We start from the raw sequence: 13982 nt of genomic DNA on the forward strand, positions 1-13982 counted from the left end.
TCACCCAACGTGTTTCCTCTTCCGCCGATTCACTAGCTGGCCGCGATTTATCGTTCCTGTTAGATTGCCAGCAGCGAAGTCGTATCCTGAGGGTGGCACAGAGGGTGTGGTGGGCTTGGTGCTCTTCTGGTTGTATGCGCCTTCGAGAAAGCGGGGCGGAGAAGAAGAGAACTAACGAAAAACGATATCGGAACGGACAGGAGAGATTCTTAGAAACGAATGTGTCCGATTTAACTCTCCCGTCGGATTTAAGGAGACCCATCGCGATCGCTACTTTCGATCGCCGTCTAACGAACGATCTTTACGATCGGAGAAAATTTGGTCCCGGTGCAGAGTCGTTCTTTAACTCTTTGAGAAGAAAGACTCGGGAAAATTGTTAGATACATGCAGTATGGTAAATTTGATATTTTATATAGTATCATAGATAACGCAGCTGTCGATCAATTTTCAAATTCGATGATCTTGCGCTTCTGAAAACAAACAAGTTAGGAAAAAAATTATATATTTGGTGGAGTGGATATTGACTGACACGTTGATATATTCTGTTGCAGGACATGAAGTCGATGAAGTTCAAGAGGAACTTAGACCGATCTACGATGAACAGGAACTGTCGAACCTGGTTAGTAGTTTAACTCGGATCTTAGAACATAAAGACGGATAACGATCGTGGAAAAATTTCTTAATGCACAATACTAGATAGATTATGAATAGATTCAGCCTTATCCTAAATACCAACAACTACAACCTTCGCAAAAAAGAAAATGATAATATTAATTATTAAAACTCATATCATAAGTAAAAAGAAAATCAACCCTTTGATATTAACATTAATCATAATTAAAAGATTCAGCCAATAAATGAACAAAATCTTCCTCTTCTTCCAGGTCAACTGTGTGAAAGACATGACAACCTTGGGCGGACTAAGGAAGGAGGACTGGTCCTACTACTTGGAATTGACAATTCGAGAGTTCTTTCTAAATCCAAACTTGACCACCCTGACCATCTATTATTTATACAACAGGCTCGCTGCTTCTCTGTCGTTCCCTATTGTACCGGTATACGAGCTCACCTACTTCATCAGGGAACCACAAGAGATCCTGCGAGCGGACACATTTCGGGATCGCGTATTGTTCGGCTCGGTGAACGATAAAGTAGAGCAGCACGTGCTGTCGGTTGTTCAAAACGTGTTGTCGCCGATCTTCCTCAAGATCGAAACCTGGCCAGACAGTATCCATCCAGAGAGGATTCTCGCCCGCTTTGTTCAGTGGCTTAACTCGTGTTTAATTAGTCGGGGAAAGTTTTCCGGGGAGCACGGTATCGTAACGATACTTCAACGAGCTGAACTACGAAACTTTCTTGTCTCCTCCTCCAGGACTTTCTTCTCTTTTTGCTCCTCTTCCCTCTTTTTCTCTCCCTCTCTGGTAAACAATCTGTGGGTGTAAAACCGCCAGCTATAAGTTTAATTGGGTAGCAGTGGGCGCTCTAGAATCTTCGTGGGCGAATGTCCCGCGTCAATGGCGTTTTCCAAAATTCGAATCTACAAAATTCAGCTTCCTACTTGAGAGAAACTTGTCGGAAGCTTTTGTATAGTTTAGGTACGGAGTTTTCATAATCTTGCCACTTTAGGGTAACAATTTCGATAGCGATACTTTTAATTCTGATGTCTAAAATTTTCCACGTTCCTGAGCCCTTGAAAGTAGGAAGTTTCTAAGTTAATGATATAGCTAACGCGGTACTTCAAATGGTCAGATTTCATGGAAATTTCATAAATTTACAACGACCTAGTTCCATAACTTTCTCTGATACTTTATTCGTGTCTTCGATTCCAATTTAGACTTTACTTATTTACGGCTCTACTATTAATAGGCACTGAACGACGATCCACTAATAGTTTGTCTACATCGAAACTAACAAATAGCTTTCAGTAACGAAAGAGGGTTTGGAACAAAGGACGATCGGCCAACATTTGCACAGTCTCCTCGGCTTAAGCTCGCAACAACCCCGACTTGACGACGTTACCAAGCGAATTTGTAACTTCGGCCGCGCAATCCCTGTTACCGCAGCGCGCCACGCGAACTTTCGGCCCAGTGTCGACCAACAGAGTGAGAGAAGAGAAGAAGGACTAAAAGGAGAGGGTGAAACAGGAAGGGTGGAACGAAGTTATTATTACCATAATTTTCGACTAAATGCACTGCGCAACTCGCCGCTAGTAAATTCGGCGTCGATGTTTGCACATGTACGGAAGGCCATGAACGACGGATTATTAGGTCCACCTCGAGTCAGAAACGATTGCATTGTGTTTGGCTGGAAGTCGTCTCATTATTTCTAATGGATCCGCGATTCTAACTGAATCGAAGGAGTCGTTCTCCTCTAATTGCGAGGACATGGTTTTAAACGAGGATCCTAGAGATGAACAGGACCTGACACTTTTACTGGTTTCCATCTCTGTGAATTAATCTGTTCTGGATCTCTCATAGTTTCTCGAATCATAATTCTTAATCTCTGTTTTCGGAATCATAAGAATTAAATTTCAGTGGGAAATTGTTTGAACGAAATGGAATAGAATAGCTGAGTCCTTTTCTTTAAATTATATTGCGATAAGTTATAACGAAAGTATTGGAGGAACAGGGAAAATAAAAATAAGGGAAAATATCGATGGAGAAGCTTATTCGTTTTCCTTAACCTGAGATACATGCGTGAAGGCGGACTTTTACACGAACATGGACACCTTCTTCTGCAACTTAACAGACCTTACGTACAAAATGCTGGGCTTAACGGTGATATATGTACCTCGTGAGGGTAGCAACCTGACCGAAGAGGACTGCACCGATAAGGAGTTGGTCAAGAGGATGGAGAGTGTGGTAGCCTACTGGACCACCCAAATAAGGATAGCCCTCTCAGACCAGGAGCAAGCGACACCCAACGAATTGTTGTGTCTAAAAGACGAGTACGACTTTTGGATTTATCGATGTTAGTAATTTCATTTCGTAAATATTTCAGGAGTATGTATTTGCTTGTAAAGCATATTAGATCTGGGATTTCTGGGCAGTTCACTTTAATAAATCTCTGTACACTGATTATAAAATATTAAATTAATATTTTATAATCTGAACGTTCGAATTTGAATATTTCAATGTAAATTCTAATAAAATGTGTATAACTCCAGCTCCCAGAATCTAAGCTTCCGTTCCTTCTTCTAAACATATTTGTACCACAAAAAATTCTTTCTCTAACAGATGACAATCTCTGCGGTCTAAACCACCAGCTTCAGAACCCAACGGTGAAAATAATAGCAGAATTCCTATTAATAAGTCATTCGACTTATGCTCGCCAGTTCTTATCATTAATAGATGAGATCGAAGACGGCGTACAGGAAGCCAAATCTAACATCGAGTATCTTCGAATCTTGATAGATCCTTCTGCAGAATTAGAGAAATGCACTACACCATCAAGCATCGAGGAACATCTGATGTTAATCATACATCTGTTCAGAATAATCTGGTTGAATTCACCGTTCTATAACAGTCATGAGAGAATAGAGAATCTCTTCAAGGCTCTTAGTAATCAAATTATTATCCTGTGTCGAGATTACATCGACTTTAATGAAGTATTTTCTGAGAAGCCTAGAAGTTCCATGCAAAAGTTCAGAGAGTGTATAGACGCCTGTGAAAATTATAAAGCACTGTATGACAAGGTTAATATTCATTTTTCTCCGTATTGAGGCATTGAGAGCAAAAGTGAACTAACTCTGATATTCCATAAGTTGTATAATTCATTATAAGTAACACTTACTACATTTATATTTATGAAATATTCCCTATTATACTTTCATATTCCTTATTTCATTTCCGACATCTTATATTCTCAGCCCCATATCTCGTGAACTCATGATAATGTGTAAATTTCTATATTTCACGTTTCCCATTCCTTACTCCATTTCTCAAATTCTGTGCATCATACCAAATATGCACAATCTAATACATACATCTAATGTTCCCTACCCTACATCACTACTCCATTCTTTACATTCCCTACCGGTCATTGTATTTACTCCTTATTTCATTTTCCCTATCCTAGTTCAATGATTTCACCCTTCTAATTTCGACGAAGAGTATGTTTCCTACAAAAGATAAAATGTATCGCACAAGCAGCGCGTAAGAAACCGTCACCTTCCCCAAAAGAAATTTGCTATCACATAAAATGAAGTTCATTTCTTATAAATTTCACACAAAACCCACAAATGATGGACACTTTCCACAAAACGAAGTTCATTGTCCCACAAAATGAAATTCCTTTTCCACGAACGAAATTCACTAACCCACGAGATGAAATTCTTTTCCCACAAAATGGAATTTTTCCCAACGAATTTCCCACAAACCGCGTCAAGGGCCGGCACTTCCCATACTTGAAATTCGTGATCGCTAACATAGATTTAGGAAATTTGTTAGTTTGATTTGGAATATAGGGAAAAGTAGAGTGCAGGATTTGGAATACAGAGAAGAATACACCGGGTATGGGCATAGAAGGTAGAAAAAGGGCATGTGGAAAACGTATGATAGGATAAAGGATATGGAAATATAAAATATGAGACGTCGGATGGAGATATGTGCTGTGGGAATAAGAATGGAAGATATGTTTCAGGGATACTGGATATGGGACACAGAAGAGGAAATAGGACATATGAAACGTTAAATGTAGGAAGAATAGATGTATATGCTACAAAAGCAAGGATAAAAGATATTTCCTAGTGATACGGGATGTGGGATATAGAGTACCAAAAAAAAATATGAAATGAAGTGTGAGAAGTAAGGTGAAAGATACGGATATATGTTAGGAATACTAATAGTTGTGGAATATAGGGTATGAGATAAGCTATATGAAATATGGAATGTGGGATGGAAATATGGATTGTGGAATAGCTTTGGGATTGTAAGTATTAGATGTTGAATGTAAAATACAGAGTATGTCAATAGTATGGAAAGTGAGGTAGAAATCGTGGAACCTAATATGTAACTTTAGAGATGTTAGGTATAGAAAATGGTTGCGTGATACATAACATAAGATGTGGGATATGAGATATAAGATATAGAAGATGGAATAGGATACAGGATTTGGGATATGTGATCTTGATAGAATCATGATCTAAATATAATTACAATTTGATTTTATTCGTAATATTATAATTAAAATAGATCTTGTTAAAAATAAACAAGTGTCTGAAAAAGTATCTTAACAATAATATATAAACTTATGTACTTCATAAAAATGTAGTAGAATCCATTTTTGCTCTAAATGCCTGATATTTCGTTGATGGTTCGATATTTGCTTTTACTTTTTGAATACATATAATGCTTTCGAAAGACTGTTTGAATGTTCACCGTGTTATCGCGTACAAATTCAGTCGACGGTCGGTGCATTAAGGGACTATTAAACGACGTGTGCGGAGTTACTTTGGATACTTAGGAAAGAGCCGTTAGGCAAAGTGAGGAGTTCCCGCGTTAAGCGGAAGTCACGGTAATTGTACCCACCCTTTGGCCGGTTCACAATGATCCCCGTGAACGCGGGAACACGCTCCCATCCCTGTTAAAATAATATTCGTCGAGGCGAGCGGCTCGAGCCTGCAATTAATCTTATCTTCCTTTAATCGCGACGGATCGTGGTAAAACAACACGCGAGCACCCGTGCTACGTGCAAATGAACGTAAAAGTATTGCTAAGCCCACTGCGCGACTGATAATTTTAATATCGTCACAAATTAAACGAAAAACTCAGTTGAAAAAATACGATAAGTAAACTGTACATGTTTATACATTTGTATTTAAAAATTTACAAACTGGACACAATATTCAAAAACATAAAAATTATTCAAAGTACCGGGGCATTGGTTATAATGTTTCGAAATTTCTATTTGAGTCCTGTTAGTTTATCTACATTCATAAAAATATGAATTAGCATAACATCGCAGTCTAATCATGAATATTTATCTAATCTATTTTCGTCGATATTTCGATTTTGATACTACTTGGTGTACTTGATGACTGAGACAAATTTATAAAATTAAGAAAGAAAGCAAATCACATCTTAAACTGTCATCAAACAACCTCGTAACAGAAAAGGCTGCAAAAAGGGAAACGTTTAAAGATAATTCGTCAATCTCAAAATTAACATTTTATCCTGCGCAACGAGGGTGACGTGTTGTCGCCGAAGGAAGGGTTGCCTCTGGAACCGGGTCAAGTTTTCGCGTTAAACGGAAGTCACAGTAACCTCGACTTAGGCGTTTCCCGTGTGGCTAGATAAGCGTCGACAGGGATTAGAATTGCCATGGGCTACGTATCGCATCGTGATTATTCTCGCGAACTGAGGGCGCAGAAATCGTAGTCAAAAAGTCTGAAATTCTCGATTTTTCCGTGAAAAATCTCAATGATCATACTATGAGTCATTGATAGAGAGTGAAACAACGTTTCTTAGGGGATCACAAAGAGTTCTGACGACGAATTGAGGCTGGCAAACGATACTTTTTATTCTTTGTAAATGTTAAAGCATCGTAATGTTAAAAGCTATGCAAATTAGAAAAGATTTTGTACATCTAATTAGCAGATTTCTGATGATAACGCATTTATGAGAAATTTAAAAGCGTGCAAATATACAGAATGCGCAATATAGTGCGAAAACAATCTCAACTCAAATTATTAAAAAACAGGCGCCACAGCGAAAAAAATAGTACGATAGCAATGGAGCAACGAAATAATATTGCAATTTCGATATTCCGATTGTTTATGAAGCTCTCGAAAAGCGATCAAGTGCGTCCCTTTCGAAAATGAATCGCGATCCCGCGATTGATCGTCCAAATATAAACGGGAAAAATATAAAAATGAAAGAAAGCCAGCCTGATTGTTGACAAGATACGAAATGACGTAACAACGTCATGCACTCGAACGCTTTGAAATTGAATCGTCTGGTGTGTCAATGGCGTTCCTAGAATGATGTTTGACAAGAGAAAATTCTCGTGCACCCTGTAACAATGCGACACGATTTTATATAGAAAAGTCTATAGCCCGCATGGTATTTCGAGGAATCATAAAAGCTTCTTCAATACTTCATATCTAGAAGATATCTACTTTTAAAGTATCACTTTCACTAAAATGAACAAAATGAAATATATACCATGATATAGAGGTAATATATAGAAAATATAGAATATTTATTTATATGTGATAGAAACGAATAAAAGAATAATATAAATAGACATAATAGAGATAATAGTATAGAGATAAGAACATACCATGAATGGAATATACTTATTGTCAGAATTCAAAGGACTAACAGCTTGATAGTAAAATGACGAATTGACGAAGAATTAATTCTTTATACTCAAAGTTTCTGATATGAATAATACAATCTTTCAACTTTTATCCACAGGGAGATAAAAATAGAAAAAAATATTTATGCGTATGTAATGTACGTAATATGTAGAATAAAAATAGTATTAATAATTCATACGATAAAGCATTAACGCGAGATAAACTAGTTGATGGCGCTAAAAGGGGATAGTAGAAACGAATTATGACACATTCCCTGTTCATTCACCCCTGATAGACTGAAAAGAATGTATACACCATCCCGTGGAGATGGTGGCGAACTGTTTTCACTGGCAGAACAGCCGATAATACAGAATAAAATGGGATAAGCGTATAGAGGGTGAAACAAAAGCTCATTTAACGGCTTAAAGTCACATTCTCCATCGCGGATCGATTTGAATGCGTCACTAGGCCGGATATTAAACGAGTGACTCGATCGTGCGTAATATTTTCACGAGACAATTCTTTCTAATAACAGTCATCTCTGTGTGTTTGTCTTGCAGATAGCGCAAGCCCATAATAACCTAACGGACATACCATGGGATTTAGACAGGGACAATATATTCCAGCATATTGATATTTTCATTAGCAGGTGCCACGACATGATTGAGATCTGTCAGGCGATGATCGATTTTGCCAGGTAATCAGTCTGCACCTCTTCACGCCCGTCGACCAACGATTTGATCAGGGATTAACCCATTGGCATACTAAGCACAGAATAGACGAAACAACGGAAATAATGAGACCGCTGTTCGGTGGAACGAAGGGAGAAGAGCGCGAAAGGGTGTGTCAAAAAATCGAAAGATTATTTCACGAGGCACTGCAGAAGATCGAGCAGGAGTCCGACAGAATCCTCGATGTTCATTACGGCATGTGGCACGATGACATGTTTACCTTTCGCAACGAAATGAAAGATCTAGAAGTCATCATCGAAAACCTAGTCACGTCAATTTTCGCACGCTTGAACAGCGTACAGGAAGCAGTAGAGGATTTTCAGAGTTTCTACACTTACATGAATCGCGAGAAACTGAAAGCTCTGTTCGATGCTAAAACGATCGAGGTACGAAGCTAGTAAAATCTCAAATTTTCAAAATTAAATAAGATGTCTTATAAAAATTATATCGAAGCGAAAATTTAAGGTAAGAGAGATAAAAGAAAGATTTCGTTTCCTCCATAGATATGGAAACTCTTCAGCGAAGATATCCAACGAACGAAGCAGGAGATACTGGACGAAAAGGAGGAGTATCCTTCGATGACTCCATATTATGCAGGCAGGGCATTGAACCTACGACTGAAAGGTGCTCGTTTGCAATCAACAAGAGAGGCGCTCGAGGAGGCCATGTGGATGCCCTTTTGCGGTCTTAGCGAGGATATCTACAATCAGCACGATCTGCTAAAGAAATCGATCGAGGATTTTGTTATCGATATATACATGAAATGGATACACGAGGTTGGCGAGAATCCACGTGTCAAGCTTGATCGTTTCCTTATGCGACGCAGCGACTCGTCTGCTGGATTACTATGCTGCAACATCAACCCGGACATTTTGAATTTATGCCGCGAAACCGCCTATTGGATTACTCTCAAATTCACTATCCCTGTTCAGGTTCAAATCGTTTACGATAAATGGGAAACTCTGAACTTCGTTTACGAGAGCGTTCTTGCTGTAGTTATTGGCTACAATAAGGTGATTAAAGGTTAGTTGGTTGCAATATTAAACTATTAACAAGCTTCTAACAATACGCCAAAGATGCATTAATACCACACTGGGAATTTTACATGTAATTTCGGAATTTTCTACTAAATTTTTTCCAACCTCGATCGTCTACTATCTCCTCGATTATTCTAATATTTCGAACTCGATCAGAAATTACAGCGGTCATGGGAATTTCATATGTATATGAATTAATGCAGATTGTAGAATAAAACGGACCTCGAGGTCTTTAAGTGATATTAAACGATATTGTAAATGAAATATCGTTATGTTTCTATGTTCCGCAATTTCTTAATTTTCTTCTTCCTTTCATCGATGCCGAATACTTCGATTACGGAACTCGTGGCGCGTGATTAATTAAAACTCACTAAATTGCTTCTTCCAAACTCACTAACTGACGTTCTCCACGTCATGGCAAATTCTATTAAACGTATATACATTTTCTGATGCATCAAACCCTGTGAATACGTCGAGTTACGAAGCAATAATTAGTGGCATGGCGCAAATTCCGGTTGGACCTTCATTTTCCAAAGACCGTGGCGTGTCCGCTATTTATCACGATGGGTTGACACTTCCACCAATTGATAAATATTTCAAAATCGATGAAAATACACTGGCTGACGAAAGTATTTGAACACATCTACTTTATTCTTATCTGGAATGTTATTCATCTACTTTTTTCTTTTTTGATGTTTCTTCTTCATCATTTGTATAAATCTGAACAACTCGTAGACACGTGTTGGAACAAATTCTAGCAGATGTTTCGAAGTTTCAAACGTTGTGGTGTGCACGAACTTTCCGTTTGTATTTCGAGTTCTGGAGATTGCGAAATAGTTGGTCAAGTACATTTCCCTCAGAAATACCTGGCGCGTCTTTCGGCTCGCTGTTAACACGCCACTACGTGTTATTATCGACTAGAGAATCCCGGCCATGATTAGAAAATATCAAGATGGTGGCTACAAAGTTTATGAACAAGAACACGCTAGATTATCCTAGTTAATTAAAACGGTGCACCTCGCTCTCCTCGAAATTCCTCTGAAAATCGGTCCCCGATAAATTAATTTCCTTCTGAGGAATCGTCGATAAATTTAACGAGTTCGGAACGCAATCTACGAATAAAAAGTTCAATAAAGAGTTTCATTGAAACTTCATTCATCTATACCGTATTATCTATATTACGAAGACTATATCATAAGAGCGGAGAGTAACATAAAAGTGGAAATCGGTTTGTTCGTTGTCAGCCAAGTAGCTCGAACCAACAGCGTCGTAACCATATAATTTCATCGTACATCGTTACATCGTAACCTTGTATCTCTGAAAAGCCTGCGCGCTACTTTAAAAAATCCTCGAATAGGACTACGTTTCAACGAGAATTTTGAATTGATACATCAAATGGTAATCGAACGATCGAATGTACGCTAGAACGAACAGATTCGGATAATCGCGTTTCTGCTGCGGTGAACTGTGTCGAGTGGACACATGCGCGCATAAACGAGTACATATACGTATTAATGTACATATAGCATATTGTGTTTTTCAGCGTTGTCGATGACAGAACGCGATCTGTTCCGCGAACTAATTCGCCACGTAGACAGGAAGATCAATCCCGGCTTAAACAGGCTGACATGGAACACTGAATACGTGGACGCATACATCGAGGATTGCTTTAACCAAACGGCAAATGTACGCTTCGTTCTATCCCTCCTCCGTTTCTGGTTACCGTCGCTATCGTCCTCTTCGTCCAACCTAAATCGGTCGGAAAGGGCGACGCCTATATTATGCGCTGCAGAAATTTATGCAACGAGTCCGGCTCTGTCCTGGCGAAATTAAATTTTGACCCAGCCAAGTGGGATCTGTCCGTAGCCTTTGTTTGTTTAATTAAGCAAGAAGAGCGCGTGCTGGCGAAACGGAATAACAATAGCGGATATCCGAGGCCGCGTTTGCGGTCATTCGTTACCCTGTTCAAATCGACGGAATTTGGTCGAAGGACAAAGCCGGACACTTCATTGCCTTTTGCTAAACGGTGCGAAATTCACCCGTTTTCGGTATGGTGTCTTGTTCGACCTTATTCGCTTCCTTGCCTTGGTCTGGAATCTTACTGAATGAATGTTGATAAGTAAATGTATAGACACTTATATCTCGTTCGAACATTTCGCAAAATTTTTAAATATACCGACACACAGCAGGTGTCAAGGTTGTCAAAGATTCCTCTCGTACATGTCGTCGTACAGCTTTTTCGATGTACGAGAAGTGGAAAGGTCGATTTCAATCGCACGCATTCTCTTGCAGCTTCAAGAGTTCATTGACGTTTACAAAGAATCGAATCAAGGTATCATGAGACTATGTGAGAAGATTTGCGATACGCCGATGATCAAAATCAGGCAGAATTACACTTACGCTTTGGAGGATTTACAGCAAGAGTTACTGAAAACCAGGTACGATTTGAATAGATCTAAAATGAGTATAGTAAATTTTGAAGGTAAAGAATGAATCATTGGATACGTATAATGAATTATTTAAGAGACGAAACTTTCGAAGTTCTACTGGGCTATCACAGAACCATCTTTCAGTATATATTGGTTATTTTGGATGGATTTAAGGATGTTCTTGAAGACGTAAGTGTTCAAAAGATTGTTAAATATCTTTTTTATCCGATTATTTTATATATTTATTCCTACAGTTTATAAGACTAAAGCTTATAATACTCAATTTGAATCACTCGTTGTCGAAAGCCAAACTGACCGTCCTCGTAAAAAGCAATCTTGATAACATAAATCGCCATAGAGGGAGAATGTTCGCGTAGATGCGAACTTTTATGGCGACATAAAATCTCTCCAGGCATTCAGTGTCCAAGTATTCGGAATATTTAGCATCCTTTCGTGTGTCTACACGGCCAAGTGTCTGTCCACTAGGAAAAAATATATATCATACGAAATATTTTATTAAAATGTCTCTTTATACTTTAAACGGTGAACATAGAAGAGAAACGTTGCTGAACACGATGAAATAACAGCGAGACACGGCGTCGTTCTGTCCCGACATTTTCATTCTCACCCAGAACTGCTCGTTTCTTCCTTGCATCGACAACAAATGCGGCCATTCACAGAGTAAGATCCGCACGAAACATTCTAGCGTTATCCCTGTAGGCTATACGGTGCAATTCTTACGACACTCCGACGCGAAAACCCTGACCAGACCGATTCGCGTAACGATATATCGCTGCGTGAAGCGATTGCCGTGAGGAACACACGTACTCGTTAATCCGGAATTGCTGTTACACGCGTTATTTCCATTGTGATATGAAGATACACCAGGAAACATGGGTAAGTCAGTTTTTCTCGATGGACAATTATATAATATCGCGGAAAAACCATTTGAGAAAAACCCAATGAACTACAGTACAGCAAAAAGCGTAAGTGCTGACGCGCCGGGAAGGATGGGAAATCCCAATGGTCCATGTGACCCAGCAATATACCCGTGGCCTTTTTCAATTACCTATTATTGTAAAGGTGTACGTGACCATCTTGGGTCATTAACAGCTATGATACATGTGTGCGTGGTAGGGGTACTAAAACTGGTATAAAAGGACATTTTGGTAGAGAGAGTTAGTTAATGGTAAGTCGATTGTTGAGAGTTGGTCATAAGTTGTGAGTTGTGAGTTGTCACTCAGAAGTTAATTAGTTGTACCAATTTAGTTATTTTAGTTGTGTTACATTACTACATTAAGAAATAGCTCTAATCAAATAACTATCGTCTTCCTGTTTCAATCGCTTTAAATAAATCTGTCAAATATCAAATAAATAAAGTCATTATAATTAATTCTGAATTTTATAACAATTGACAGTTATTAATTTTATTGTTAGTTTATGACAATTATTAGTATTCCATAAAAATCTGTTAACAGTCATTGCAAGAGTGGAAGGTTTACTTAAGCAGGATGGACCTGCTCATAGGCGAGGCTTTCAAAATGTGCTTGGTCGCATCTCTCGAGGTCATGTACGTTGCTCTTCATGGTGATGGTACTACGCCACCATCGCCGCTCATTTTGATACACGTAGAGCTAATCGACAACAAGGTAGTTGTACGATATTCTTTTACTATTATTATCCTATTTGAAATAGAAATTAAAACGGGAAGAGTCAGGATTGGAGGAAGAGATTGTGATTCTTCTATGTCTAGATAAAATTCCTGCCGGACCTGGCAAACATCGCCATGGAAGTTGCAGTGATCTTTGACAATCTTTTAGAGCCCTTGAAAAGAATAACTCGACTGATAGACAAATTCAAGTTCGATTTTCAAATTCCACCATTCTGGAAAATATACGAGAAAGATCCAGAATTGCTCGATCTTCAACAAAAACTCAACGACGGTTGTATTCTTCCCTTCGTTCATACTTGTTCTTTTCCTTCGGAATGACCTTTATTGTAATTTCTATATTAAGTACAATAATTATTAATACAAATTTTCAGAGGTGAATGCCTGCTTCGTTCAGATGCAAAATTACATGAAAAATTGGGAACCGTTCCATGAAATTTGGGAAATAAATAGAGACATGTATCTTCAGAGGTATTTACAAAATTTCACAAATATTCACCTATGTCGTTGACCACTGTGAAAGCTATATGAATTTATAAAATCCATGGTTAGATACGAAAAATTGAAGCCTACCGCGGAAACGTTCGACTCGGATATCAGTAGATACACGATCATCGCCAATAACGTTCAGATGCAAGAAACAGTGATGACTGTGCACTTCCTTGACGTGAATGCCGATCGACTAAAAGGTGCCATCATCGAAGAATGCTCGATTTGGCAACAGAAGTTAATTGAACTTCTATTACGGCAAACCCAAAATATGGTTCATCACGTGTATCACTATATCGCGGACAATTCTAAGAAGTTAGTACCACA

The 13982-nt window shown here is 38.5% G+C and overlaps 1 protein-coding gene across 1 annotated transcript in view; it reads left to right on the forward strand.

The window, feature by feature from the left end:
- kl-2 (dynein heavy chain 2, axonemal kl-2) overlaps positions 1–13982 on the forward strand; it is a 220718-nt gene that overhangs the window by 179792 nt on the left and 26944 nt on the right. Inside the window, exons 4-17 of the mRNA XM_076625047.1 lie at positions 552–619; positions 885–1227; positions 2704–2970; positions 3237–3694; positions 7861–7997; positions 8075–8417; positions 8535–9054; positions 10612–10754; positions 11361–11506; positions 11593–11686; positions 12976–13146; positions 13251–13440; positions 13541–13637; positions 13719–13970. Of these exons, the coding sequence (XP_076481162.1) occupies positions 552–619; positions 885–1227; positions 2704–2970; positions 3237–3694; positions 7861–7997; positions 8075–8417; positions 8535–9054; positions 10612–10754; positions 11361–11506; positions 11593–11686; positions 12976–13146; positions 13251–13440; positions 13541–13637; positions 13719–13970 (3229 nt within the window). The remainder of the gene's footprint in view (positions 1–551; positions 620–884; positions 1228–2703; positions 2971–3236; positions 3695–7860; positions 7998–8074; positions 8418–8534; positions 9055–10611; positions 10755–11360; positions 11507–11592; positions 11687–12975; positions 13147–13250; positions 13441–13540; positions 13638–13718; positions 13971–13982) is intronic.

Source organism: Bombus vancouverensis, chromosome 15 (assembly GCF_051014615.1).
Source record: "Bombus vancouverensis nearcticus chromosome 15, iyBomVanc1_principal, whole genome shotgun sequence".
In the NCBI taxonomy this organism is placed as follows: Eukaryota; Metazoa; Arthropoda; class Insecta; order Hymenoptera; family Apidae; genus Bombus; species Bombus vancouverensis.